Source organism: Eriocheir sinensis, chromosome 12 (genome assembly GCF_024679095.1).
Source record: "Eriocheir sinensis breed Jianghai 21 chromosome 12, ASM2467909v1, whole genome shotgun sequence".
Lineage (NCBI taxonomy): Eukaryota > Metazoa > Arthropoda > Malacostraca > Decapoda > Varunidae > Eriocheir > Eriocheir sinensis.
The window spans coordinates 18,753,331-18,780,830 of NC_066520.1; the positions used below are offsets into that span (position 1 = coordinate 18,753,331).

The following is a 27,500-nucleotide window of genomic DNA, read 5'->3' on the forward strand; positions in this document are numbered from 1 at the left end:
TTAGTCTTCCATCTTCCTCCTTTACCCTTTCTCCTCTAACAATCATCAGTCGAATAAAGCAAAACCCTTCACTACATTCTATCTTTCCCCTTTGCAGCAAGAATAAAAATGGTGATTATAGCGAAAGGTTTAGGAAGCCATATCTCTGCACTACCGCCACGTACGTCCACGAATCATATTATGCACCACGTCACGGAGTAATATAATAAAAGGAGGGGTCAACTATTATAAGACTGTTGCTGGGGGTTGGTTACTGTGCCTGCCCCGCCTCACATACTACGGCCACGCCTTCTTTTCCTCCTCCTCTTCCTCCTCCTCTTCATCCTTCCCTCCCAGATGTCATTTGATGTAAACACTTCACGTCTTGCCAGTCTGTTTGCTGCCCTCTTTCCTCCCTCACACTTCCTCTGCTAGTCGGGTATTACAATATATATGTTTATCTATCCACTTGCTCTCCTCCTCCTCTCATTCACCCTCTCCTTGTCGAGTGGTTTGATAAGTAGACGAAAGAATGAAAGAAGTCGGGTATTTTACTATATATTAATCTATCGTATCGGGTTGATGTAAAGGAGCAACCGTTATCATTTACCGGTACACCAAAGAAGCCTTCCCAATGAGCGAGTTTTTTTTTAAGATTCAACCCATCAAGACCTTAACTGTTTTCCTCGATCGCATTTCGTTACTATAGAAACAACCATTAAAATTAATATTACAGCATAGCACTCCTCTTCCTCTTCTTCTTCCTCATCCTACTACTACTACTATCTTCAAAAACTGGCCTATCCCACGTTGAACTTATTATAAGCCTAACACCCTTCCCCTTCATTAACCCAACCCACGAAGTGGCAACTGACTAGTACATAAATTCATTAAGAACTCTGTCCTATAACAATGACAGTAGCAAGAGGAGGAGGAGGCATTACACACACGAGCAGAGACAGGAAAAGATAAGCAGACAGAAGAGCGACAGGAAGGGCTCCATTTGCACGCCCAACGGAAAAGTCAAATGCGATACCAAACGTTTAATCAGAATAGTAGGTAATGTTACGTTGGCACCATATAGGCACGGAGGGAAAAGTCGGTAAGCAGGCACAGACAAGCAGGGAAGGTCAAAACAATTATTTCCTCTTGGTAGAACAAAAAACAGGTGAAATCTCTCTTCCACCAACGCACAGCAACCAACCCGCCAGCCAGCGTGCCGGACTGGTGCCAACGAGGAGTTATTAAAGCATCATTATCCTGCCATTCACCTCGCACATGGGTACCAGGCACGAATGGCAGGCTTCAGGAATGACATATGTGGTCTCAGCTCGTGTAGAAGGGCGGACACGGACGGAATAACATGAGAAGGCATACCAACGCAGAACAGTTACTGGGTGCCAACGAGATATATACAGGACGCTATATACACCATTTTCAAGCATGCACTCAAACCAGACCGATAAAATATGACTTAGACCTTGAGACACACGCATGATGGGACAGTAAGTGAGGCGGGTAGGCAAGTCGAGGACACTACGCAGGAAAAAAGGAAAAAATGTGGTGCGTGTTTGGGGCGGGAGGAGGAAGAGGAGGAGGAGCCACAAGAACACGTCAACACACCGGCATGGGCTGGGTTGGCATGCCTCGGCTGCCTCCTCTGAACCACTTCCACACACGCCCCCAGCCTGCCACTGACGCCGAAATGACAGCCTGGGTAGCCACTGTCACCGTTCCCGACTATTCACCCACACAAAAAATAATATCGTGTCCTGGATGAGTCAAAAACTGGATGGCATTGTCCACACGCCCACAAACGGCATGATACTACTGACACACACGCCTACACCTACTCAACTAAACTCCATATATTCAACGTTATAAGGTTCCCCGGCCTGATAACGCACAGGTGGGACTAGGGAGCTGTCACAGACCACTCAGGAAAGATGAATATGAGGTTAGATAAGGAGGAGGCGGGAACGAAAAGGAGGAAAAAAAGTCGATATGGGAGACCACCAATCATACCGGGATGCTGTGAAGATAGAAAACTGACATCTGTAGAAGAACGAGATGAGATGAGAGGGATGCTGGTGGTAGGGAGGAGGAAAATCGACCAGTCTGGACACTGGTATCAGAGGGAGGGGTGGCAGGGAGGAGGAAAAATCGACATGTGAGCACACCAGCACCTACCAGACGGGATGCAGGAATTGCCGAAGAGCTCCTCGCGAAGTAGATGAGTCTCCATGTCTGTCATCATCTCCATGTTGATGTCGAAGTCACAGTCCGGCTCGCTCTTGACGTACATGGTGGCGGGGCTTGTAATAGGGACGGGGGCTGTGGAAATAGGGAAGAGGAGGCCAGGCACACCCCTCCTCGATGTGTGTCTGCTGTGATACTGTCAGAGAGGTGTTGGTGCCTCCATCTGTGGGCAGCGTGGCGAGCGTGGCCTCCACACCTTGAAGCCGCATAGAGAACGGTGATATTTGAAGGGAGATGCTTGTATTCCTCCCACCTATCTTATTCAGTATAATGTGTTAGGGAAAGCGTATATACAAGACCAGAGATTGATGTATGGAGCTTAACTTATCTTACCTTACCTTACCTAGTGTTGTTGAGAGTAATGGTATAGATGATGATGCTAGCGGTGGTGGGAGCCAGTGGAAAATGCGCCGAAGAACTCAGCTGGAGTTGGAGACACGTACAGAACGGTATTTTTTTTTTTTTTTTAAGGGAGACACTAGTGTTCTTATCTCGACTCTACTGTTCGGTAAATGTTAAGAGAAAGAGTATACAAGAGCTAGAAATTGATGTATGGAGCTGAGGCGGCCATTAGCAGAGCATGCGCCGAAGAAAAAAAAGTTGGATTTAGCTTAGATGAACACGTTTGAATAGAATAGTTATGCTAGTGTTCTCTTGACTCTACTATTTGTTAAGAGTATAAGACGATAGAATAACCAGTATAACTATGTGAAGATAAAAAAAAAGATTAACGGCCAGTGGAGAAAGTGCCGGAGGATAAAGTTAGATATAGTAGAGATGAAATGGTTTAAATGGAGTAATAGGAAATAACAACATATCGAAAAGAAAGAAGACGGAGGTGACAAAACTGCGTGATGGAAAAGAGGAAACAAAATAGGGAAAAGGAGAGATGGGAAAGGAGGTGCAGGATAGTAAGAGAATGAAGACAGAGGTGACAAAATAACGTGATGAGAAGAGAGGAGACGTAATAGGGAAAAGGAGAGATGGAAAAGGAGGAGAAGGGAGGAAAACCAGAGTTCCTATGTGTGGGCTGCGCAAGGGATGATTTAAGAGAGAAACGCTGCCAAAAGACGTTAAATATGATCGAGTTAAGAGGGAAAAATACGTGTTTATCTCCTGCATTTCTCACGCTATCGTATAATTAGCTTTTAAACCTCTAATCATCCCATACAAGTTCTTCCATGCATTTTACAACATACGAAACACACGGCAAATGGCAGGATAAGGAGGTATTTTATTATGACGCTTGTGAGTTTTCCTGAATACACTTTTGTTTCCTATCTTGCTTATTCTCTCATATGTTAAGTTTTCGTACCTCCGTTAATATATAATCTAGCATAATTTTGTTCAGTTGTTGTTTTTCACCTAATCCGATCTATCTTACTTAGGTCTTCCATGTCTTCTTTATTCACTAACATTACTCCCATTACTCTCGTCCCATCTAGCTATTAAAAAAAGTTCTTCAGTTATATTCTTTTTTTCAATGAATGCATTTTCTACACACTCTCTCTCTCTCTCTCTCTCTCTCTCTCTCTCTCTCTCTCTCTCTCTCTCTCTCTCTCTCTCTCTCTCTCTCTCTCTCTCTCTCTCTCTCTCTCTCTCTCTCTCTCTCACACACACACACACACACACACACACAGTCATGATGGCTCACATATACCACTAACACAATAGTTAGAGAGGAAATGGGTGGAGAAGAAAAAATCCGTTTTCTAGTGAGTTCCTGTGTTTTGTTCCCTAAATATATAAAAAAAATAAAAAATAAAACTTTTAAAAACGAATGTTAACTATCTAATTGTCAAGATAACAATAGCTGCCATGTGGCCATCCGATAACAGCCGCTGAGGCCATGCACCGCCGATGATGATGATGATGTATGGTCCATATTAGCAAAGGAACTACAGTGACTACAGCAGGGCCTCGGCGCGTGAAGTTGTGGTGGAGCTACTGCCTGACGGGGAAGAAGGAGAGCCGGTAGGTGTAGGTCTGATCATCGTAGTTACGTTTAGCCAGTTCCAGGGTGCCGAGGTTTGCTGTCTTGGCAAAGTGGGAGCCTGAGACGCGGTCCTTGGTGATGGTAGTGGAGTAGGGGTCTGGCGCCTTGGACAACTGTAGTACCGATGACGAGGCAAATGATGTGGAGGAGGACGACGACGATGGGAACGATGACGATGAGAAGGAAGATAAAGCACTCCCTTTGAAAGAAGACTCCACTGGACTCATCCCAGAGAAAGGAAAACTTTGTATCTGGACATTATGGGAAGAAACGCTGCCACTGGGAAAGGATCTAAGGCTTTGAGACTGATGAACGGCCCCCGCGTAGGCTTGAGGCTTGTGAGGACTGTGCTGTACTGGAAGGCTGCTGGCGTCCCACTTGACGAAGGTGCCGCCCGTCTCAGCAGAGACATCTGTGGAAGAGCCCTGTGAGCTGCTATTGCCTTCATCACTGGCCCTGGCAACTGGCGAGGTGGAGACGGCCGAGACAGATGAACCAGCGGTGAAAGAAGTGCCCTCGCCTATGACAGACCCGTGAGGCCCTAAAATTTCACTACTGGAGGCGGAGTCTTGCTGAAGAGGAAGGTCAGAGGTTCCACTACCAAGGGTGGATTCCTGTTGAGCCTGAGCACCAGAAATTCCACTACCGGAGGTGGATTGCCGCTGAGCCTGAGAATCCGGTGCTCCGCTACCAAAGGTGGAGTCCTTCTGGGAAAGAGCGCCAGGATATCCACTCGCGAGAGTTCCACTATGGGCGGGGGAGGCGGCACTCTGCCTGCCTCCAGAGGTGAAGGCGCCTGGGTCCTGGGCCAGGGCGTGATGCGGTGCGGGTGCCGAGGCAGCGGTGTCACCAGCTCTGCCAACGCCCTCCAGCCTGGACCCGGTGTGGGGAGTGCCAGCCAGCGGTGCCACACTACCTTGGGTGAGCCTCCGCTGCTGCTGCAGGAGGGGGTCAGCGTAGCCTTCTTGGAACTGAACGTCAGCTTTGAAGCCTGAAGTGTCGTCGGCGCTGTAGGTGACGGTGCGCAGAGTGCCGTCTGGCTGCACCAGTGAGTACGCGCCCACCAGCACGCCGTCTTGGAGTGCCTCCTGGTGGCTCTTCTCATCGCCAGTGTCCGGCGCCTCCACGCGGTATCGGTAGTTGAAGGACAGGCGAGGGTCGGTCCTTTCCTGCTGCGCCTGCTGCTGGGTGGCGGAAGGTTTGGAAGACAGCTTGACGAACGACCGTTGCGGCACCGACAGGGAAGACGCCGCTGCCAAAAGTGTCACCAAAATCTGGACCGAAATGAAGACAGTTAATTTGAATGGGTTTTGTTTATTTTGCACCTCTCAACAATACACCAATAGATTTATTTGCATTCACCTACCTGGTGACATGGCGCTCCTGGAATAACCATGCGTCAAGTGAAGGATTGCTCAAGAGGCAGGAAATCATTAATCAACAATTATAAACATACTACTATTACTACTACTACTACAACAGCTACTACTACTGCTACTACTACTACAGCTACTACTACTACTACTACTACCACTAATTATAATAATAATAATAATATTACTACTACTACTACTACTACTACTACTACTACCTATCTGTCTGTACATACCATGGCCAGCATCATGTTGATTGTCAAAAATCCGGAAAAAGTAAATGCGAAGAAGGAAGTGGAAGAGGAGAGGAGGGGGCGGGAGGAGTAGGAGGAGGAACAGGAGGAAGAGGCACACAGAAGAGCAAATATCCACTACTGAGGCTCTCTCCTGAGTAGCAGGAGCAGGAGTATGGACATGAGCAACGATAGGAAGAAAAGGCGGCGGCGGTTGTGTTGTTGGATGAGCAGCAAGACCTGCTTTATATACCACCCTGCCTGCTCTTCAGCCGCCCCCGGTAGGCACGCTTCAATCCCCTCCCTGTTTAGCCACGTAAGACAGTTTCAAGGAAGCAACCTTGCACTGTAGAGAATATATATATATATATATATATATATATATATATATATATATATATATATATATATATATATATATATATATATATATATATATATATATATATATATATATATATATATATATATAGATATATATATATATGTATGTATGTATACTTTCATCATCAGTAACTACACTATTGTGTAACAATAATAACATAAAAAAAACTGTGGAATGCAATAAAAAAATGACCTTGAAACTAAGAACTGGAGCCATAAGGGAATCCCGAAACAATACTCGAAGTGAAACATAACACCGATGGGTACTGACTCACGGAGGGGTGGAGGGAGGGGCAGGAGGGAAAGGGAGGCGTGAGGAGGAGGAGGAGGAGGAGGAGGAGGAGGAGAGGTCATTGGGGAAAAATGGGGAAAAAGAATTGGATTATGTATTTACGAAAATAGAAGTTATGTCAGTGGAGGTTTGGCCCTGTGGAGTCCTCGCCCCCTTCGCCGCCTCCCTCAGCGCCCCGCCGAGTGGTGGGTGGCCTGGCCAGGTGGTTTAGCGGTGGCCTTGGTGGTCCGGCGGAACGGGAAAGGATGAGCTGCGTGTTTGATCGTCTTCGCGTGGGAACGGTTCCACTTCGTTATACTTTCAAAGGTTTTTCATCTGAGCAACAAAAACGCTATAAAGCACAAGTATAAAGAAAAAAGAACGTTTCAATCGGAAGTCGTAGTTCTTTTTTTTATACAGGTATATGAATGGGCCTATTAATTGAGGATCATTGTTTTATTGATATTTTTTCTTAATAATGAATTAGTAATAGATGTACAAAACTGTCAACTGAAATTCAAATAGGAAAAATACGAATACGAATAGGCATGCGAAGAATACGAAGAAGAAAACGAAGAAAAAGAAGAAGAAGAAGAAGAAGAAGAAGAAGAAGATCAAAACAACAAGAACAAGAAGAAAAGAAAGAAACTTAGTAACAATGAAAACAACCAAGCAATATTTTATCAGCATTATTATTATTATTATTATTATTATTATTATTATTATTATTATTATTATTATTATTATTATTATTATTATTATGATCTGCCCTCCCTCATTCCAAGTACGAGTTGTGGTGTAACCCGATCCACTCCTGTTGTCAACCAGTTCCCTGTGGCAGCAAGCACATTCCCGGTCTGACTGGCCAGGAGGAGAACGAGGACGAGGAGGAGGACGAAGAGGACGAGGACGAGGAGGATAAAAGAAATGTCTATACAGATGACCACTGAACAAGGAAATGAACATATATATATAGAAAAACCCATTTACATTATTCTTAACGCAGCAAACCATATAATTAATATTTAAAAATGTCTATAAATATGCACAAAAGATAGCTAAACGAAAAAAAAGTGAAGAATATACACTGACATTCTTCCTACACGTAAAACCACACACTCTTAATATAAATAAACCCATGTGTGGAAGTGCAATGAGAGAAGATTCTACACCCAAAATATACATATGCACCAGTAACACCAAGGACCGAGGAGTGAATAAGAATAATCGGAGCGAATACCCAATAGTCCAAGAGAAAATGACGGTGACGGAGATATAACAGTAGTGGTAAGTGACAATCTGATGATGCTGAGGAGAAAGAGGAGGAGGAGGAGGAGGAAACATGAAGGAGGAGAAGGAGGAGGAGCTGAGGCGGTAACGAGTAAGTTCGGAGTAACACATAACGACAGTGTGACCGCAGCAGTGGAAGAGAGAAGGTGCAATACAATCAGTCGCTGGTCTGTCCGTGAGTATGCCCCGAACAAGGTAGTTAGATAGTTAAGAGTAGTTAGTTTAGAAATTGCTTAGTTAGTCCCATTAGCTAGTTGTTAAGTCTGCCAGTTGGTTAGTTATGTAGTTTGTTATGTTGGTAGTTAGGTAGTTAGCGAGTTAGTTTGTTGCTAGGATAGTGATTCCAGTAGTCACATATCTAGTTAGTTCAGTTAGCTAGTTGTTAAGTCCGTAAGTTAATCAAGTAAATAGTCAGTTGGTTAGTGAGCTAGTTTGTTTATGTTGGCAGTTAAGTCAGTTAGCTATTTAGTTAGTTGCTAGAGTAGTTGGTATAGCAATTACCTACCCAGTTGGTTCAGTTAGGTGGTCGTTTATTCCGTCAGTTAATCAAGTAATCAGCCATTTGGTTAGTTAGCTATGAAATATAGTTACTTTGTTTTGATGGTAGGACGGTAGGTAGATAATAAATAAATAGAATAATAGAAACAAGATGAAAAGGAGGGAAGGGGTTAGCTATAAGTTCGTTCACTTAATTAGTTGTTCGGTCCGTCAGTTAACTAAGTATTCAGTAATTTAGTTAGCTAGTTAGTTTCTTGTTGGTAGGCATGAAATAAGAATAAATTAAAGAGGAAAAGGAGAAAGGCGTCCCATCCATCTGAGCTCTTTTTTTCCAATTTTTTCGGACTTTTTGCCAAGAGGACCTCCAAGACCCGTCAGATTTTTTAGAGCACACGCTATAGCTGCACGTGGCCTTAGTGCTCATCTCAGTCGCATTAGCTCGTGAACCTATCAGCCACTGAGGTGCGTCTTTATGTAGTGGTATCCGCCCTCCGAAGAGAGAGAGAGAGAGAGAGAGAGAGAGAGAGAGAGAGATATGGGAAGCAGGGAGTTACGTCACTGCACATCGGTTTACTAGATGACCCACAAATGAGACACCAAAATCTGTTTACCGTTAACTGTTACGCTAAACAGGACCGACACACACGGATGATGACGATGATGACAATGACGATGACTAAAAAGAATGATGATAATAATGATGATGATGATGATGATTTGGTGGTGGTTGTGGCGGTGGTGGTATATAATATTTATGATACCGAATGACTTTTTTGCTTATCCGCGTAACTGCATAGGTGATATATTTTTTTTATTGTTTCTACATGTACATATATCTTTCCCATTTGTATTATATATCCCTTTAGCTAAGAATGAAGGAAATCTTACATATGATACAATAGTGAATAATCTCTCTCTCTCTCTCTCTCTCTCTCTCTCTCTCTCTCTCTCTCTCTCTCTCTCTCTCTCTCTCTCTTAAAACGAAATATGTGGTAAACTTTTATGATTAGTAGCTTTTCACACACACACACACACACACACACACACACACACACACACACACACACACACACACACACACACACACACACACACCATCTGTTCCTTATTTCTCCTCTTTCTCACTCCATCACCAAAATTATCTTCCCTATATACTTTCCATTCCTTCCTTTCCCACCCTTTTCTTCTTCCTCCTCCTCCTCCTCCTCCCCATTTATTACTGTCCCGTTCTCTCTCCCCATATAACGGAAAGGGGAGGGAAATGCAGGGGAGGAGAAACTAACGGAGGGAGGGAAGGAAATAGGGAGAGGAGGAGTGATGGGTTGGGAGGAACGAGAGAGAGAGAGAGAGAGAGAGAGAGAGAGAGAGAGAGAGAGAGAGAGAGAGAGAGAGAGAGATTTACATAGATTTACATAGAAAATCAGACCACACAGACCCCATGGTCCAGACTTGGTGGTCTGTCCTTAAACCTAAGTGATTTTACATTAATCAGAAGACTCCAAAACGTTGCATTTCTACGTTAGTTGATATTAAGTTGAAGGAAGTGACGGTCGAGCTTATTTTTGAAGGAGTCAATCGTGTTACACTGGACCACTGATGGTGGAAGCTTATACCATTCTCGCACTACAACGTTGGTGAAGAAAAATTTGGTGCAGTCTGAATTTACTTGTCTACATCTGAGTTTTACGCCATTGTTCCTCGTGCGCAGAGTGTCATCGATCATAAACAATGTTGATCTGTCTACATTCGTGAAACCATTAAGTATTTTAAAACATTCGATCAGTTTTCCTCGGAGGCGACGTTTCTCAAGAGAGAACATGTTAAGGGTAGAAAGCCTTTCTTCGTAGGATTTGTTGCGCAAGGAAGGGATCATTTTCGTTGCCCGACGCTGAAAACCTTCTAATTTAGCAATATCCTTTGCATGGTGGGGGGACCAAAACTGTACCGCATATTCCAAGTGGGGTCTGACTAAACTGTTGTAGAGCGGGAGAGTAGAGAGAGAGAGAGAGAGAGAGAGAGAGAGAGAGAGAGAGAGAGAGAGAGAGAGAGAGAGAGAGAGAGAGAGAGAGAGAGAGAGAGAGAGAGAGAGAGAGAGAGAGAGAGAGAGAGAATGTATGGCACCAGTCCAATACACACGTCTAACAAAGATAATAATGATGATAATAAAAAAAACAATAATAACAATAATGATAGAAACAACAACATTACTACTACTAATAATAATAATAACTCATTTTCCACAGACACATCCAGCAAAGAAAACAACAACAAAAGACAAACAGACAGACAGACAGACAGAGGACCATGGTAGCGGCAGGAGGAGTCGAAGAGGACGCAGCCAGGGACGTAGCTAAGGACCTCTTCATATCCTTCGGCTCCACCACCATCTCCCTGCCGCCCGCCGTCAGTCAGGCGCTGATGTGGGGCGCGGGTCTGCACTGGTGGGAGTGGCTGCTCGTGGTGAAGGGAATCGTGCTGTTCTGGGTCCTCAATATCACCATCGTCCTGCCCTCAGTCTTCATGCAGGTTCGATGATTGGAAGAAAAGGAGATACTGAGATACTAGAAGGATTGAAAGATAGATAGATAGATAGATAGATACATAGATAGATGATAGAAAAAGATAGATGGAGGTGAGTGGATGGGTACAAAAGGAGATACTAGATAGAAATAAAGAATGAAAGAAAAAGAAAGATTGAGACAGATGGATAGAAAGATAGATAGATAAACAGGTAGGAAGGCAGTAAGGTGTATAATTATGAAGAGAGAGAGAGAGAGGGGAAGGAAATGAGATCCACAGATAGGCCTACAAACAAAGAGACAAACAAACCAACAGTCATGAATGCAAACAGACAGACAAACAGACATATATACAGACAGACGCAGTTGTTTTCCATCTTTTGACCTCCGCAGGTGATGCTGTATACAGACGAGATGACCTCCCGCCATGCCCCCTCCACCGTGACCTTGCTTCGGGAGGGTCAACGTCTGCTGACCCTCATCCTCAACCCCCCTGCCTCTGTGAGTGACCTTGTTGCTGTTGTTGTTGTTGTTGGTGGTGGTGGTGGTGGTGGTGGTGTTTTGTGTTTTGTCTGGTAATAATGATGTATGTTTTTCAGTCTTCTTTTTCTTCTTCTATTTTCTTTCTTTTTCTTCATCTTCTTTTCCATCATCTTCTTGTTCATTTTTTTCTTTTATTTCTTCCTCCCTTTATAATTTTCCTTCAGTATTTCCTTCCTTTTCAAAATCTTCTTTTATTCTTGTCCCTAGTGTTTTTTTCTTCCTTGTGGTGATCTAATTCTTCCTCATTCTCTTCCTCTTCCTTATCTTCGTCTGCCTCCTTTTGAATCCTACAGGCGATATGAGGTTCTAGTCGGTATACTGCCAAAACAGCAAAGTTACTCATTAAACTGCCTTTAAATGAGAACTGTAGAAAACGTATTGGGAAAGCATAAACTGGTCTAAATTTAAGTACCAAAATACAAACCTCGAAACGCCTCCTACCTTATAAAACGCACTATTATACCCTCTCCATTTACCTTAGTATCGCCTCAGAAACACTTCATGCATATAAATACCAAAATCATGTTAACAAATAAACAGGTCATAAAATATACTCCGACAAACTCACATATAACAGAAGCAAAATAATAAAGGTCAGTGTAGAGTTTAACGCTGACCAATGTATTACTGAATTATTGAAGATATAAAAGATTGAAACAGGGAGTATTAGACTTCTTACAGATACCAGAAAGGCTCTACTAACAAAAATCTTCCGACATCTTTAGTACCTCTTGCTACTCTACATGAACATTCACACCTCACCATTTCCACCCCACTCAAAACCTTCATCTATCATTTACACATATCAAAACTCCCTCAATTAACCTTTGCCCATCACTACATTAACATATTCAAGTCCCATCTTACCCTTTCAGTCCTCATTCAAAATCCAAATCTCACCAATATAAGCCTTCACCCTAATCACAACCTTCATTTATCATTTACACATATCAAGACTCCCTCAACTAACCCTTACCCATCACTACATTAACACATTCAGGTCCCATCTTACCCTTTCAGTCCTCATTCAAAATCCAAATCTCACCAATAAGCCTTAATTCACCCCACTCACAACAGTCATCTATCATTTATACATATCAAAACCCCCTCAACTTACCCTTGCCCATCACTACATTAACACATTCAAGTCTCATCCTTCCTCTTCAGTCCTCATTCAAAATCCAAATCTCACCAATAAGCCTTCACCCTACTCACAACTCTCATCCATAGTTTCCACATCTCAAAAACTTCTCAACTAACCCTATCTCACTATATTAACAGACACTTTTCATTTTTCCCTTTCAGTCTTTATTCAAAATCCAAATCTCACCAAGCCCATTATTCAGAGATGCAACAAACATCCCTCTGATCAACCCCATATCGATATCCTCCTTCCTGCGCAGTTCCCTCATATACTTAATTTGTTTCAGGCCATAGAGGAAGAAACCCAGCAAATAGGAGCCAAAGGACGGAGGTTCAGCAATGCCCACCGGAGGAAGAGGAAGTGTTACAAGACCTGACTGATGACCTGAACAAACCCATCAACTCATCCCCAATATTTTCACCACACATTCACTAGAGACTGTTCCGTGAGGTGACAATACAAGACCAAAAACCATATTCTCAAATGATTTCAGCTCTCACAACAACTATATATATTTCCCAAAAGTCACAAAGGAGATTAGTTGGATTATCATGAGTGTTTTTCATATTTATGGTGCAAAAGCCTTATCTTACTATCACTATGCTCATGAAACTGCCCATTGCACGCCCCACCACAATCTCTATGAATGCCTAATGTTGGTGTGTATGCCTAAAAAGTTTGAGAATATGGCCATGGCAAAATGAAAATATAAGTGTGTTGAAAGCAATATTAGCCCTGCATAAATTCATCACCTTATCCTCAGTACTGTTATCATATGCTCACTAGATTGTTCAGTGTGATGACAATAGAAGTAGACAAGAAAACCATAGTGAATCAAAGCTAACACAAGAAAATAGAAGTGTACAGTTAAAAGTGGTCTTGGCTAACATAAATTTATCCCCTCATACTCAGCACTGTCATCACACACTCACTAGAGATTGTTCTGTGGGGTGCCAGTAATAGTAGACTAGAAACCACTGTGACGCATAGACAAAATAAAGAATAACACTGAAATATGCACCATGACATCACCTTATCCCAAGCACTCTCATCACACCCACACTGAGATTGTTGTGTGAGGTTTCAACTGTAGCAGGCTAGAAACCATACTGAGACCAAACTGAGAAACAAATTACAGAAAGAAAAACTGAAGTGTGTACCTGAATGCACTATTAACCTGACGTACAAGGCAAGTAACCGCAAATGATTCTTCTAACAACAGCATCAATAATCCTGTGACGAAGAGGGTTAAGAACACAAGTCGTCATCTACTTAATAGTTCACATGTTTTGCAATGCCAACTGTTAACCAAACAAATTAACTGACTCTTGTTTCATCTCCTCTAATACAAAAAATTTTATTCCTCAAATTTTTCAAACACTGAATTAAATCATCCAAAAAACTCATTTCAGTTGGGCTTTTTTGTTCTTATATATTTTTGCCCTGAGCTACTTCCTTTACTGTAAAAAAAATGTATGCCTCATCTACTTAAATTGTATTCTCAACCAACACACACTACAAAAGGAAAGGGACATAAAACAACTCAAATATCAGAGAACATATTATTCCTTTTTCTCATATCTTAACAGTAGTAGCAGCAGTGCAGCAGCAGCGAGAGCAGCAGCAGCAGCAGCGGCAATACAGTAGTAGACGTAGTAGTAGTAGTAACAGTAGCATATTTACAAACCACTAACCCATTTAAAAGCAAGGCTAATTTACAGGGAATATGTTCAAGTCTTTACACATATAAACAACTCGCTTGCGGTCTCGGCACACTACAGGAAACAAACTGCATCAAAGCTTATAATACAAAACAAACTAAAATATATATATACAGTGAATATACAAACTTCTTCAGGGGGAGGAAAGGAACACTACAGCCATGCCTCAATACCAATGAGGTTTTGTTATGAGGGAATCTAACTTTTCTCTTTAATGGTCATATGGAGTGTCCGATTACTTCTTATGTAAACTATGACCGAAGATTATCAGCCCAAGGACACCAGAATGTACACCTCAAAGACTCAATTCAAGCACATAATCTTTGGGCCATGATTTGTTTATAATATGCGAGGACACGACACAATCTGGAAGCCCGTCATTTCGATGTGGATTTGACTACAACTTCTGCCATAGCTGCCATAACGGATATCTTTTCTATATGCTTTGGTCTTGCCCGAATTTTCAATGTCAGCAAATAGTGACAGACATTGCAGCAATACAAAAAGCAAAATACATCAGTGTTTTATAATGCCTAGTGGTTTCAGTGGCGGAGAGAGAGACACAGAGAGAGAATTCTACCACTTTAACAAACACTGAAGAATATTTATAACTTTCTACCTAATAACAAAATCAATATAGCCCAGATTTTTTTAGGTAATACTTTTAAAAGCAGAATTCCCTTACAACCATTTCATTGGATAGAGACACAGCCATAGTAAACAATAGAGGGGGAAAGAAGAAGGGTGGAGAGAAATGTCATTTGTCGATAAATTTTACAAACTATACAAACTTACTCTTTTTTGTAAACAATACTGAACACTTGGTGGGCAGCTGACATAAAAAAAAAAAGACATCAGGCACATCAGCGCACACACATACCCACACACACCTGCACACACACACCTATCACAAGCATGCACACTTTTAAGGTGATATCCTCGTTAATCGACACACCTGCCCCACACCTGCCTCCCACACACACACCTGAGAACACGACTGACATGGCAAGACTCTAACAATGCTCCCCAGGTATGCCACAACACACCTGGTCACTTGCAAACCTCAAAAACGGTAGCTATTATCTTTATGCTCACACATGACACCTTAAAAAAGCGTCAAATCTGAAATGACATTGACGGAACACAAAAAAGGCGTTTCATTCATTACGGAAGTCTTTTTTTAGATACTTTTCTGTTGACGTAATCTTGCCACATCATTATTTCCAAAACCTTCCAAAGAAAAGAAACGGATAGTGCAAAGAGAAGTATCCGAGTGTGAATAAAAATCAAGGACCTAAGAAGCGATACAGAGCGGAACAGGTCAAAAGAAGGATAAGAGGTAAGGATAAGGAGGAAGGAAAGATGGAAAAAGAATATAATGAAGGGTAAACTATTGAAATTTAAAAAGGTTAGTAAAGTAAGGTAAGGGGAGTCAGGTGCATAAGTGATATCGAAACATTCCCTCGTATGGATAAATAACATAAAAAAGTCAAAGTAAATATTTTCCATTGTAAGATAATGTTGTTTTCAAAGGTGATGTATGTTACTCGAAGGCACAATTTTTTACAGGTTTCCCTTGTAATTAGGTTGAATTTAGCACATATACTAACTGTCCATGCACCAAAGTTTTCCTTGTTTTGATATGATCTTTTTAACACCCATCACAACAAAGCAAATTATCCTCAGGTAAACTAACTTGGAATCAAACATGAAACTATAAAGGGCTCTGTGTGGTCTGAATATATGTGTAAATCTATGTATAAACACCAATCCAAAAATGATATCAGAAACCTAACAGTGAGGTGGCCTGCAAAGTTAGTATAAATATTAGCCTTTTAATTCCATTTTTAGAACTTTAACCTCAGATGACATACTGAGGAAAGGCTAACTTGGGGAGTAACCATGTGAGGAAAGGGGAGGGGGGGGGCTTTGATTCTAAGCCAAATAGGTGTTCACAGGGCTAGGTCAGGTTAGGTGCTTAGAAGGTATGGTCGTTTAGCTTAAGTATTCGCTGGGTCAGATTATGTTCCAAGCCAGTCTGGGTGTTCACAGGGCCAGGTTAGGTTAGGTGCTCACAATGATAGAACACTTTTGATTTTGTGCTAAATAGGTGTTAAGTGTTAGATTAGGTGTTCACAAGGTATGGCTAGGTTAGGTGTTCACTGGGTCAGGTTACGTTCCAAGCCAATCTGGTGTTCACGGGGCCATGGACAGAAAGGACACCAAAGTATACAATGACACCCGTTACTTTGGACTCAAGAAACACTGCATGCACACTCACTTTAGGGACTGAGCAGCTCATGTGAGGGTTGTGAATCGACTATAGCCTCTGCAGATGGTGAGGAGAGGAAGACAGAATGGGCAGATGTGATGGAGTCAGGATAGAACACAACACAAGGTAAGCCATGCACTACACTGCCAAATGAAGCTTCAGTTCGAGCTTCATTGGTTTGAACCGCGCAAGAGGAAGACACAACCCCGTTGGAAAGGGTGAAAACTGAAGTCAGAGAGAGGAAAAAATATCTTTGGAAGGAATGGAAATGTATGTACTATATAAAAGAATCCACAGAACAAACTTAAAGTAATGTTGAGTATTCAAACTTCTTGAACTACCTACAGGCTTGGCTGGCCTAGTCTACCTCGAGGTACTTACACGCATCAAAATGTACACAACAAAAGTTACACTGTAGATTAATACTTAGTGGAGCAAAAGAACGGGAACAGTAACAATGAACAACCTTGAAGGGACACTCAAGACCCTCCTCCATCACGTCACACAAGACCCGTAACACACGCGACCAGTGGTGTGTGGCTGCCGTGCGCCGCCACACACACACACACACACACACACACAAGGCCTGGAAGACGATATTCTTGGCACTCTCGTGGGCTTCTCGAACACGTTTCCTTACAACTGTGTCGCGACAGGTGGGGCGGGGCGAGGCGGGACCTGTACGAACACTCTCGCAGGGAGAGCGGCGTCAGGGCGCGAGGTAGACAAGTAACCGGAGCCGCGGGGGGCCGCAGGGGGGCGTGCTGGCGGCGTCGCGGGGGGCGGGGCGAGGCACACCACACAATGTCATATGCACACACACATAAGCGCACTTGGCTGTGGCCAGCGGGGAGGCCACGAGGATGAGGGGGAGTGGCGGACATCATGAGATAATACAGTTTTTGTCCTTCTCGCCCGCCTTGCGGCGGGGCGAGGGGGAACTGGGCCCCGTCGCTCCGCCCTGGGCCTGCCCCGCCTGCCGCCGCGCGTAGGCCAGCGCATCGTTGGGCACGTAGCTGATACGCACTCCGCCGTAGGCACGACGCGGCGGTAACTCGTAATCAAACTCGTCTGAGGAGGAAGACGAACACGTGGAGCACACAGACTCAGTGTCCCAAGGTGCCGCCTCCAGTCCCGGGGCTGAGGGGGCCTTGCGGGGCGCAGCGCCCCCGGAGCCTCCTTCAGGCGGCGCCGTGCCGGAGTAGGAGCGGGAACGCGGGAAGCCGTTGGAGCTGTGGGATCGGTGACGTCGTCCGCGGCACCTGGACGCTGCACCGTCCGCGGGGGGAACCTCAAGGGCGGTGGGCGCCGAGCCCGAGGAGGAAGAGGAGGACGAGGAGCCTCGGGCGTCATGGGAGGGGCGTGAGGGGGCTTCGGCGCCCACCTGAGCGGGGTCAAACCTAACTGAGCGGTTGTGTCGATCCTTGTGTCGGGAGGAGAGGGAGCTCTTCCTGGGCGGGCCGGGGGTGGGCGTGTTGGCAGGCGAGGATGAGGCGGAGGATTCGCCTTGCTGACTGAGGTCTGGCATGGACGTGTGGGCGGTGGCCTCGCCCGGCGCCAGCAGAGCCTCCAAATTGAGGTCGGACAGAGCGGAGAGGTCAAGGGGCTGGCGACGCGCGGGCCCCGAGAGATCATCGGGAGCCTGAAGCAGCGCCTCTATGCCTCCCCCTCCTCCCGCCGCCGCCTCCCGCAACAGCGTGAGGCCTCGCTGGGCCAACAAGCGACCTAAGGACCGCTCCAGCACCAAACGATCAAGTCCACTGCCCTCGCCCGCAGGCGTGGAGGTGGCAGGTTGCTGGGGTGGAGAGCCAGGAGGTGAAGGCGGCGACGGCGGTGAAGTCTGGCACGACGAGGACACAGTGCCCGCGTCGGCGCGCCGACCCCCGCGAGGGGAGTGCTGCAGCGCCTTGCGACCCATGCGAGGGGAACGCATCAGCGGCCCACGACTTTCCTCGCCGCCTCCAACGGCCGCCAGGGTGCGAAGGCCAGGGCGAGGAGAACCCATTTCAGACGCGGCGCGAGAGCCGCCCACCTCCGAGGGGACCCGAGAGGAGCCTGGGTCAGAGAGGCCACGGGGGGAATCAAGAGGGTGTCTGGGAGGACGGGGCGAGCGGGGCGAGGCGGGGGAGGCCACACCCTCGCTTGCGGGGCGGGAATGGGGGGCGGCATCACTGAGAGGCCCGGAGCGGGGGCTGCCAGGGAGCGGTGGGGACGGTAGGCCTGGAGGCTGTGCCCCATGGGGTCCGCAGAGAGAGGGTTCCCTGGACACGGCCTGGACACGAGGCCTCGACAGGAAGGAGTCTTCACGGGCCACTCGAGCGGCGGGGCCCGAGGCATTAGAGGTCCTGCGGCTGAGGCGAGGGGAGCGAGGCCCCGGGGACTCAGGGGTGCTGGCAGGAGCCTCCGGTGTAGGGGACACCCCAGTCTGGCGGCGGGGTAGCGGGGAGCGAGCCCCAGTTGAGCCATCCGGAGCTAAGGCCTGAGTCGGGGCGGCGGCGCGGCGAGCGGGCAGGGGCGACGCTCCGTCACTGAGGTCGGAGGAGTCATGCCCCGGGGGTCGAATGCCCCGCCCCCCGAGCGGGGAAGTCACTGAGGTGAGCGTGGAGTCTGAGGCGTCGTAACAGAGGGACGTGCGGCGGTCTGGGTCGCCAGGGCGAAGGGGTGGAGCAGTGGGCGCCACGGGCGTGTTGGAGGTGCTGTCCGAGGGCGTTGGAGGTTCGCCCTTGCTGCAGGCGATGGAGCAGAAGATGGCGCCGCGGCGGGGCAGGAAGGGACGCCCCAGTAGGGAGGCGCGGCACGTGTGGCAGCAGAAGCAGGACTCCGTGGCGTGCCAGTGCTGGCCCTCGTGGGTCATTTGGCCTGAGGGGGAGTGAAGGGAAGAGGTGAGTGCCATGACCAGACCAGCACTACTACTACTACCACTACTATTACTGCAACTACTACTACTATTATTACTACTACTACTACTACTAAAATCCTCACTACCGTACAACTAAACTCCCCTTTATAAACATTACTACCACCACCACACAACAACACACTCACCACCCTCACCTTGGTCCACGCCGATCGGGTCGCCGCAGGTGTCGCAGTACTCGGCGAACATGGCGTCGAAGCAATGCAGGCAGAAGGGCCGGCCATCCCGCATGATGTAGCGCTGCCCGCCCAGCTGCCGGTCACACTCGAAGCAGGCGAAGTGCTTCATGTGCCACGCCCGCCCCTCGGCCTCCGTGCACTCGTCCGCCAAGATGATCTGTCGAGAGGTAAAGGTAAAGTTGACGGCATATGGTATACCTGCGCGTGGCCTCGGTGCTCATCTCCGTCGCACTGGCCCTTGAGTCTCTGGTGGGAAAGGGGATGAGAGGGTAACAACGTAAGGATCTTTAATGTTTTATCTACGCCGTATCTTCGTGAATAGATAATTGAAATGTAGATCTATTCTCTCTCTCTCTCTCTCTCTCTCTCTCTCTCTCTCTCTCTCTCTCTCTCTCTCTCTCTCTCTCTCTCTCTCTCTCTCTCTCTCTCTCCTTCCCTCCTCCTCTGCTACCCTTCCTTCCTCTCTTCCCTCCTCCCCCTGCCCCTCCTGCTCCTCCTCGCCTCAATCCCTCGCACCTCATAACACACGCGCCTCATCCCAACCCTTCAGGAGTCCACAATGATGATGATGATGATGATGATGATGGAGGAAGAGGAGAAGGGAAAAAATATAACATGACGCAATATGAGAAAGACCCAGTCACACACACACACACACACACACACACACACACACACACACACACACACACACACACACACACACACACACACACACCATCTTGATTAAATGAGGTAGGCAATAAAACCTTTCCCTTGATGACCTAGGATTGTTAGTCTCTCTCTCTCTCTCTCTCTCTCTCTCTCTCTCTCTCTCTCTCTCTCTCTCTCTCTCTCTCTCTCTCTCTCTCATCTTTTTGAGAGAGAGAGAGAGAGAAGGGAGCAAGGAAGGGATTTAAGCAGTGGTAATAATATCACATTGGCACCAGAGGGATGAAGAAAGGGAAGGAAGGAAGGAAGGAAGGAGGGAAGGAAGGAAGGAAGGGGGGAAGGGAGAAAAGGATAAAAATAACGAAGGGATTAGACAGTTAGAGGGAGAAGGATTATTTACGAAGAACTGAAAGATATTAAGAAAATGAGAGAGAGAGACAGAGAAACAAACAAACAACCCTTTCTCTATCCCAGGAGATTAAGACACAATTTGCTGTGAACCAACACTCTCCCTCTCTCTCTCTCTCTCTCTCTCTTACCTTCTCTCTTCCTCTTCCTTCCTTCTCTCCTCCTTCCTCTCTCTCCTCCTCTCCTCTCTCCCTCCATCTTCCCTTTCCCCTTTCTTTCCCTCTCTCCCTCCTTTCCTTCTCTCTCCCTTCTCCCTCCTTCTCTCCCCCCTTTTCCCTCCTAATTAAGAGGAACACGTTTCTCTCCCGGCACGTCTGTCTCCAATCAGCCGTTGTGTGTGTGTGTGTGTGTGTGTGTGTGACATTGGCTCTGTAGAGAAGATGACTGCATTGTTCATCTCTCTCTCTCTCTCTCTCTCTCTCTCTCTCTCTCTCTCTCTCTCTCTCTCTCTCACGAGATGTAATTGATTATATCCTTCGTTCATCTCTAATAACTTTCTATATATATAAAGTTTTAGTGAATATCTTTAACACAATAGAATGCTTTATCCCAACATCGAAGCCTTTTTATAGTTACCCCTTTCAGAATTAATATATATAAGGTAAAAGAGGAGCGGGAGAGGCAAGAAAAATATGGACACATGAAGCATTATATCTTAACCCAACCCTCCTGTCGCGGCAAATTAAGAAAGTTCCCCCTTGCGCGCCGTAACTGAGCTCATTAGAGAAAACGGTTCCCTGGTGGCGACTTTTAGTACTTCCTTCCCTTGACTCTGCAGGGAATAAAAGATGAGGCGGTTTCGGAGATTGGTTCCTGCTTGTCATAGTTTTTCTTCTACTTTTTTTTTTTTTTACCCTTCTAATACACGAATATTAAAGAAGTCAAAAGAGGAGAGATAGTCTATTTTTTTAGTATTTCGATTTTTTTTATAGCTTTTTTGTTATTAATTTGGAGATGGTTTCGTGTTGTAGTTTGTTTTTTCTAGTGTTTTGTTCATTCTTCAAATACACGAATTCATTAACAAAAGCACTCAAAATTGAAAATATTTAAGGATTTTCAATTTATTTAAGTTTATTTCCTCTCTCCAACGCTTCTACTCCAATAAAACCAGAAACTATTCGATGACACTCTCCACGACCTCCGCCTCTACTCTAACATAACAAGGAACTCTGCCCTATGACACCCACTCCACGACCTCACACCAACGCCTCTACTCTAACAAAACAAGAAACTCTATGACACCCTCTCCACGACCTCACACCAACGCCTCTACTCTAACAAAACAAGGAACTCTGCCCTATGACACCCTCTCCACGACCTCACACCAACGCCTCTACTCTAACATAACAAGGAACTCTGCCCGATCACACCCTCTCCAAGCCCTTACACAAACGCCTCTACTCACCACTCACCCCAAAACTCACCTCTATCACAACCCATTCACGTACTCAAACCAACACCTCTCCTTAACACTCGCCCCAAGAGCCCGTCGCCCGCAAAGCCCCCGCCGTTAGCTCCCCACAGGCGGTAGATTAACACTACTTTCAATTAAGCTTCCGCCTCGTCCCAGCCGGCAGTACCTCCTGCTTCTCATTCCACACAGCACGCACGTATCTGCCACAGTGCCTCTAACTCACTCTTTCTTCCCCTTCTTTCCTTTCCCTTCAGCCCTTTCTTCCTTATTTCACCACCATAGCTTCAAACACCCTGCATGGATTGTAAGGTTCCTTTACTGTATGTCTCACTACTACTTTTTTTTCCCTTTCCCTCCTAACCTTTCTTCTTTCTTTCACCTCCGTTGCTTCAGACATCCCCGGATTGTGTGTCTCCTTTACTGTATATCTCATTAGCTTACCAATTCTCTGTTTACTGTATATACGGTCTAAAACACTATTTCTTCCCTTATCTTTCCTCTCCTTCCCTATTTTCAGACATCCTTGGGCTGTGTACTTCCTCTACTGTATGTTTCACTAGCCTTCCTTCTTTTTATATGCAATCTAAAACATTTTTACCTCATCTTTCCTCTCCTTCCATCTCTACAAACATCCTGGGTTCTGTACTTCCTTTTGCTGCACGTTTCACCTCCCTTTTCCCTCTAAATAACCAGCCAAATACGTGTAAAGAACCTTGTGCTCGTCCCTCACACAAAAATCTCCGCACATTACATACCTCACATCACGGGAACTCTTACAGACACCTTACATAACAGGCAAACTTCTCTCTTACAGGTCTACGGGCGTCACCTACCTCGTCACAGGCGGCACAGCGGGGCTTCAGCGACTCAGCGTGGTGTCTGCCGCAGTAGAGGTGGGCGTCCTTCCAGAAGTAAATAAGGTCCACCAGAAGCTCTCGACACACATGACAGTTGAAGCAAGCGGGGTGCCAGCAGGCGTTGGGACCAGCCCGCGCCGCCACCACCACGATGTCTCCGCCGCCCACGCCCTCGCCACACTGTAATGGGATGGGCGTGTAAGGGGTGTGGTGGGGGAGGTACTGATGATGATGATGGTGATGATGGTGATGGGGATTGTGAGGCAGTAAGGATGCTAATGATGTTTCTTTATCTTCCATATTTCATTCTGCATTCCATAAGGTCTCTGCTTCGTTATTTCTCTCTCTCTCTCTCTCTCTCTCTCTCTCTCTCTCTCTCTCTCTCTCTCTCTCTCTCTCTCTCTCTCTCTCTCTCTCTCTCTCTCTCTCTCTCTCTCTCTCTAATCACTACTTCCCATTTCCCTGCATTTTCCTTCCTTCCTTCCTTCCTTCTCTTTCCCTTCATTTTCCCTTTCCTTCTTCCACCTCCCCGATGACTCATATCACCATTTCTCCCCTCTTCTCCTCCTCTTCCTCTTCCTCTTCCTCTTCCCCCTCCTCCTCCTCTTCCTCCTCCTCCTCCTCACACTTGACATATGACTCCAGCAACTATTTGTCACTTTAATGAATATATTTGCCTTACTCGTCACACACACACACACACACACACACACACACACACACACACACACGGAAGAGGGGGGGTCATGTATTCCTCAAGGGGGTTGCCGGTTATACATTTTTCATTCTCTATGGAATCTACTCTCTTTGTATTTATTTATTTATTTATTCATTTATCGGTTTCTCTGTTGGTCAATCTATTCAATGGTTATTCACTTATACATTAGAGAGTCTGTGTATCTATCGTTCCGTTGTATTATCTATTCTTTCTTATTTAATTTCAAGTTTTATATTTTTTTTCATTTTTCTCCAATATCATAATTTATCTTCCTTTCCTTGACATTTTGACGCGCATATGACAAATTATTATACGGGCAGGCAATCTCATCGTGTGTGTGCGTGCGTGCGTGCGTGTGTGTGTGTGTGTGTGTGTGTGTGTGTGTGTGTGTGTGTGTGTTTTATTCATGACGTGTGATCACTGGTGTTTTTTTTTTCATCCAATTCCATCACATTCTGACCATTCTTTTTTATCTCTTTTTTTTTTTTTTGACATTCCGGTGATGAAACAATTATGAATGCCTCGCGTGTGTTCGTTCGTTCGTTCGTTCTTATATGGTTGGTATGTCTATTATTGTTTTTATTACTGCTGTTGATATAGATGTAGTAGTAGTAGTAGTAGTAGTAGTAGTAGTAGTAGTAGAAGAAGAGAAATAGTTGCAGAGAGAGAACAAACAGACAGAAAGAGAATCACAAGACCTGAAGGAGAGACATCAACCTTGGTAATAAAACGGACAAACACACTAACACACTGACAAACAGACGGACAAGGCCAAACACACACACGCACACACAAACACACACATACCCTACCCCCTCCCCCCCCCACACACACACATACTTCCATCTTCCCCCATCATAAACAAACACAACCTTCACCACATCCCCCTACCCCCAAACACACACACACATACGTTAGCGCAGGTCATGCTCGTATGTAGGTTGACAGGCAGCTGCTTCACGGATCCTCGGCCCAGGGACTCCCTCTTCCTCTGCGCCGAGAAGAGACGGAGTTCCTTCTTCTCCTCATCGCTCAGACCGTTGCAGTAGCGAACCTGAAAGCGAGAAAACGACGGTCAAGACTACAGGGTCATATTTTTTAGCTCCTCGGCGCCCAAACACACATATTTGAGCTTTTCTAGGAGTTCTGGGTATTGCTAGGGGTACTTTTATGACCCAGGTGGTAATCTGGCCATTCTTCTGTACCTTGACCCTAAAAGAACAGTCATTAGAACCAGATTAATCTCCTCATTTGGCCTTTGGAAATAGTTGACGTGAGATTCGAAAGCGTCTGATAATGCCGTCTTTAGGTTTTTGAGATGTATTTGTTTACCGTTTTCTTTGTTTACTGGCCATATGATAGAAAACGGGGGATTGTAGTTGTTTTATTCTAGGTCTTGTTTATTTTTTTCTCTCGATGTTCTCTTTATCTTTATCATCAACAACATTTTTCCCATCTAAATTCCACCTCCTACTCAGTTTAATAATCTCATCTTACCCTTCCTCCTTTTCCTCTACCCCCTTCTCCTCCTCATTCTCCTCCTCTTCCTTCTCCTCCTCCTTCTTCCTCACCCTTCTCCTCCTGCAAATACCCTTCCCATACCTGCATACTCCTCCCCCTGTATTCCCCATCTGTTCCATTAATTCCACGTCCCCCATTCCATTCCATCCCTCAACCTTACGTTCTATCATCCCTTAATCATCTCTTCCTCTATTTGTCTTCTCTTCTCTTCTCTCTTCCATTCCTTTTAACATATTTCCTTTTTCCTTCCTCTTCCTCCTTTCCTCCAATTTCTTTATCTTTCCACTCCTCTCTTCACCCTTCCTTCCTTCCCTCACTCCTCTTCCATCCCTTCCCTTCCTTTCTTCAGCCCGTCACTTATCCGTCCCTTCCTTCATCCACTATCTTCTCCTTCCCTTCCTTTCCATCCTATCCTTTCTCCTCGCTCTCCTCTTGCCCCTCTCCTTCCCTCACCCATCCCTTCATTACTTATCCACCCCTCCTGTCCCTCTCCAGCCTCCTTACCTCCCTTTCCCTTTCCACTACCCCTTCCTTACCTCGTTGTCATGGGGGGGAAGCTGGTGAAGGAGCTGTCGTATCCTGTACTTCTCGCCCACTGAGTTGACATAAGGCACTTTGTCCTCCGCCAGCGCTGAGAAGTAGAGATGAACCTGAGGGGAGACAAGACGAGGCCGAGGTTAGTTGATGATAAGTGCAGGTGATTTAGACGAGAGAAAGGGAAGAAGGGGGAGTTGATCTGAGGTTTGTTCTTCTTCAGCACATAAGAGGAGAAGGAAAGAAGGACATGTGAGTGAAAGAAGACGAGACGAAGGCTAAGTAATATGAAGTAGCGGTGACTTGGACGAGAGAGAGGGAAGAGAAAAACTGAGGTTTGTTTTACTTTCTTAACTGCATATGACTTCTGCTAGCCCTGAGAAGTGAAGGGCGACTTATAGGGGACGAAGAGGAGATAGAGGTTAGATAATTAGAGGTGACTGTATTTGAATGAGGAAAGGAAGACAGGTTAGATATGGGAAGGCCTGATTCTCCTCATACACACACACACACACACACACACACACACACACACACACACACACACACACACACACACACACACACACACACACACACACACACACACACACAAACACACAAAAACAACCTCATATAAGCCTACGGAAATGATTGATCTTTTTTAGAGACATGAAAGACTCCCTAAAAGTAAATAAGAATACGCAAAACAAATAAATAAGTACATAAACAAATTCCCCGAGTACTACACTTTGCAGAAAGAGTATTAAAGACAACTCATGAAATAATAATAGTTAAAATAATAATGATAATAACTGAAAAGGGAAAAAAGGAATATGAGAATGAAAAAAAAAACAATAATTACAACCTTACTCTTTGCCTAATTAACACCGCCTTCATAAATCCCTTCAAATCGACTTCAATCCTATTAAAAACACGTTAGCGAGACACCTGTAGAATTGAACACCTTTTGAGAGAGCGAGAGAGAGAGAGAGAGAGAGACGCAGCCACCCTTCCCGTCCCCTAGCCAACGAGACACTGTTACAACTACTAATATTCATCAGCCAATTAGTGAAGAGGGCGAGTCCATTCATCAAGGTGGGAGAGGGAGGTGTTGACAGCGGGAGGAGGGGGGGGAGGGAGAGGGAGAGAGAGGGGGAAGGAAGAGGGAGAGGGGAAAGTGAGAGTAACAGGGAAAAGATAAGTGACTCTCTCTCTCTCTCTCTCTCTCTCTCTCTCTCTCTCTCTCTCTCTCTCTCTCTCCAGAGAGAGAGAGAGAGAGAGAGAGAGAGAGAGAGAGAGGGGGGGAGGGGGGGAAGAATTTATGGAGGGGGACTCAGTTAAATGATGTGTGTGTATTAGCTTTCTGTGTGTGTGTGTGTATGTGTGTGTGTGTGTGTGTGTGTGTGTGTGTGTGTGTGTGTGTGTGTGTTAAGGCGTGAAGGAAGAAGAAACAAGCTAAGAGGTTTTGAGGGGAAGAAAAAAAAAGGAAAAAAGTGAAGAAAGGAAAAAACACATACGAAGATGATATTGATGAGATTGTGAGATTGTCAAAGAGGAAAAAATAATGGAGGTAAGGAGATGGGAAATGGAAGGAGGGAAAAATGAAGGAAAGAAAAAAAAGAAGGGGAGGAGAGCAGCTGTAATGTCCCTCAGGAAAATAAGAAAAAAACAGGAAATTAAAAAATGAAAAAGATATAAGCAGATAGGGAAGGGAGGAAAGGAGATGAAGGAAATAAAGAGGAAGGAAAATTATACATAAAAATAGTAAGAAGGGTAAGTTAGAAAAGGGAAAGAAAAAAAAGAGGAGTAAGAAAAAATATATAAGAAAAGGAAGAAG

The 27,500-nt window shown here is 45.4% G+C and overlaps 4 protein-coding genes across 9 annotated transcripts in view; 1 reads left to right on the plus strand and 3 right to left on the minus strand.

Moving 5' to 3' along the window:
- The window catches only part of LOC126997543 (cyclic AMP-dependent transcription factor ATF-6 alpha-like), a 30,252-nt gene extending 27,868 nt beyond the window's left edge, over positions 1-2,384 (minus strand). For both annotated transcript variants that reach the window (XM_050858704.1, XM_050858703.1), the window contains exon 1: positions 2,170-2,384. In XM_050858704.1, the coding sequence (XP_050714661.1) occupies positions 2,170-2,284 (115 nt within the window). In that variant the 5' untranslated portion in view covers positions 2,285-2,384. The remainder of the gene's footprint in view (positions 1-2,169) is intronic.
- Positions 2,385-3,864: 1,480 nt separating this feature from the next.
- On the minus strand, positions 3,865-16,631 carry LOC126997551 (uncharacterized). 2 transcript variants are annotated; one of them, XM_050858719.1, is made up of 2 exons: positions 16,492-16,631; positions 3,865-5,508 (listed from the first exon to the last, which is right to left on the minus strand). In XM_050858719.1, exons 1-2 carry the CDS (start codon positions 16,510-16,512, stop codon positions 4,183-4,185), a joined length of 1,347 nt encoding a protein of 448 aa, XP_050714676.1. In that variant the 5' UTR covers positions 16,513-16,631; the 3' UTR covers positions 3,865-4,182. The 2 variants fall into 2 exon arrangements, with proteins under 2 accessions (XP_050714676.1, XP_050714677.1); XM_050858720.1 differs by lacking the exon at positions 16,492-16,631 and adding an exon at positions 5,844-6,089 and having other exon boundaries at positions 3,866-5,508.
- Positions 7,901-13,577, plus strand: LOC126997553 (uncharacterized). The gene is made up of 4 exons (XM_050858721.1): positions 7,901-7,960; positions 10,527-10,809; positions 11,196-11,303; positions 12,776-13,577. The coding sequence occupies exons 2-4, from the start codon at positions 10,588-10,590 to the stop codon at positions 12,863-12,865; spliced, it is 420 nt and encodes a 139-aa protein (XP_050714678.1). The 5' UTR covers positions 7,901-7,960; positions 10,527-10,587; the 3' UTR covers positions 12,866-13,577.
- LOC126997550 (protein espinas-like) overlaps positions 14,038-27,500 on the minus strand; it is a 154,980-nt gene continuing 141,517 nt past the window's right edge. For all 4 annotated transcript variants that reach the window (XM_050858718.1, XM_050858717.1, XM_050858715.1 and 1 more), the window contains 5 exons: positions 25,684-25,797; positions 24,540-24,680; positions 22,885-23,088; positions 19,537-19,735; positions 14,038-19,341 (listed from right to left, as the gene is read on the minus strand). In XM_050858718.1, coding sequence (XP_050714675.1) covers positions 17,366-19,341; positions 19,537-19,735; positions 22,885-23,088; positions 24,540-24,680; positions 25,684-25,797 — 2,634 coding nt within the window. In that variant the 3' untranslated portion in view covers positions 14,038-17,365. The remainder of the gene's footprint in view (positions 19,342-19,536; positions 19,736-22,884; positions 23,089-24,539; positions 24,681-25,683; positions 25,798-27,500) is intronic.

Bases quoted from the DNA above. Each gene is read 5' to 3' on its own strand.
- LOC126997553 (XM_050858721.1), top strand. From the start codon at position 10,588: ATGGTAGCGGCAGGAGGAGTCGAAGAGGACGCAGCCAGGGACGTAGCT. The intron at 10,810-11,195 runs GTTCGATGATTG...TGACCTCCGCAG, and splicing joins TGCCCTCAGTCTTCATGCAG to GTGATGCTGTATACAGACGA. The intron at 11,304-12,775 runs GTGAGTGACCTT...AATTTGTTTCAG, and splicing joins TCCTCAACCCCCCTGCCTCT to GCCATAGAGGAAGAAACCCA.
- LOC126997551 (XM_050858719.1), bottom strand. From the start codon at position 16,512: ATGAGCTGCTCAGTCCCTAAA. The intron at 5,509-16,491 runs GTGAGTGTGCAT...ATTTCGGTCCAG, and splicing joins TGAGCTGCTCAGTCCCTAAA to ATTTTGGTGACACTTTTGGC.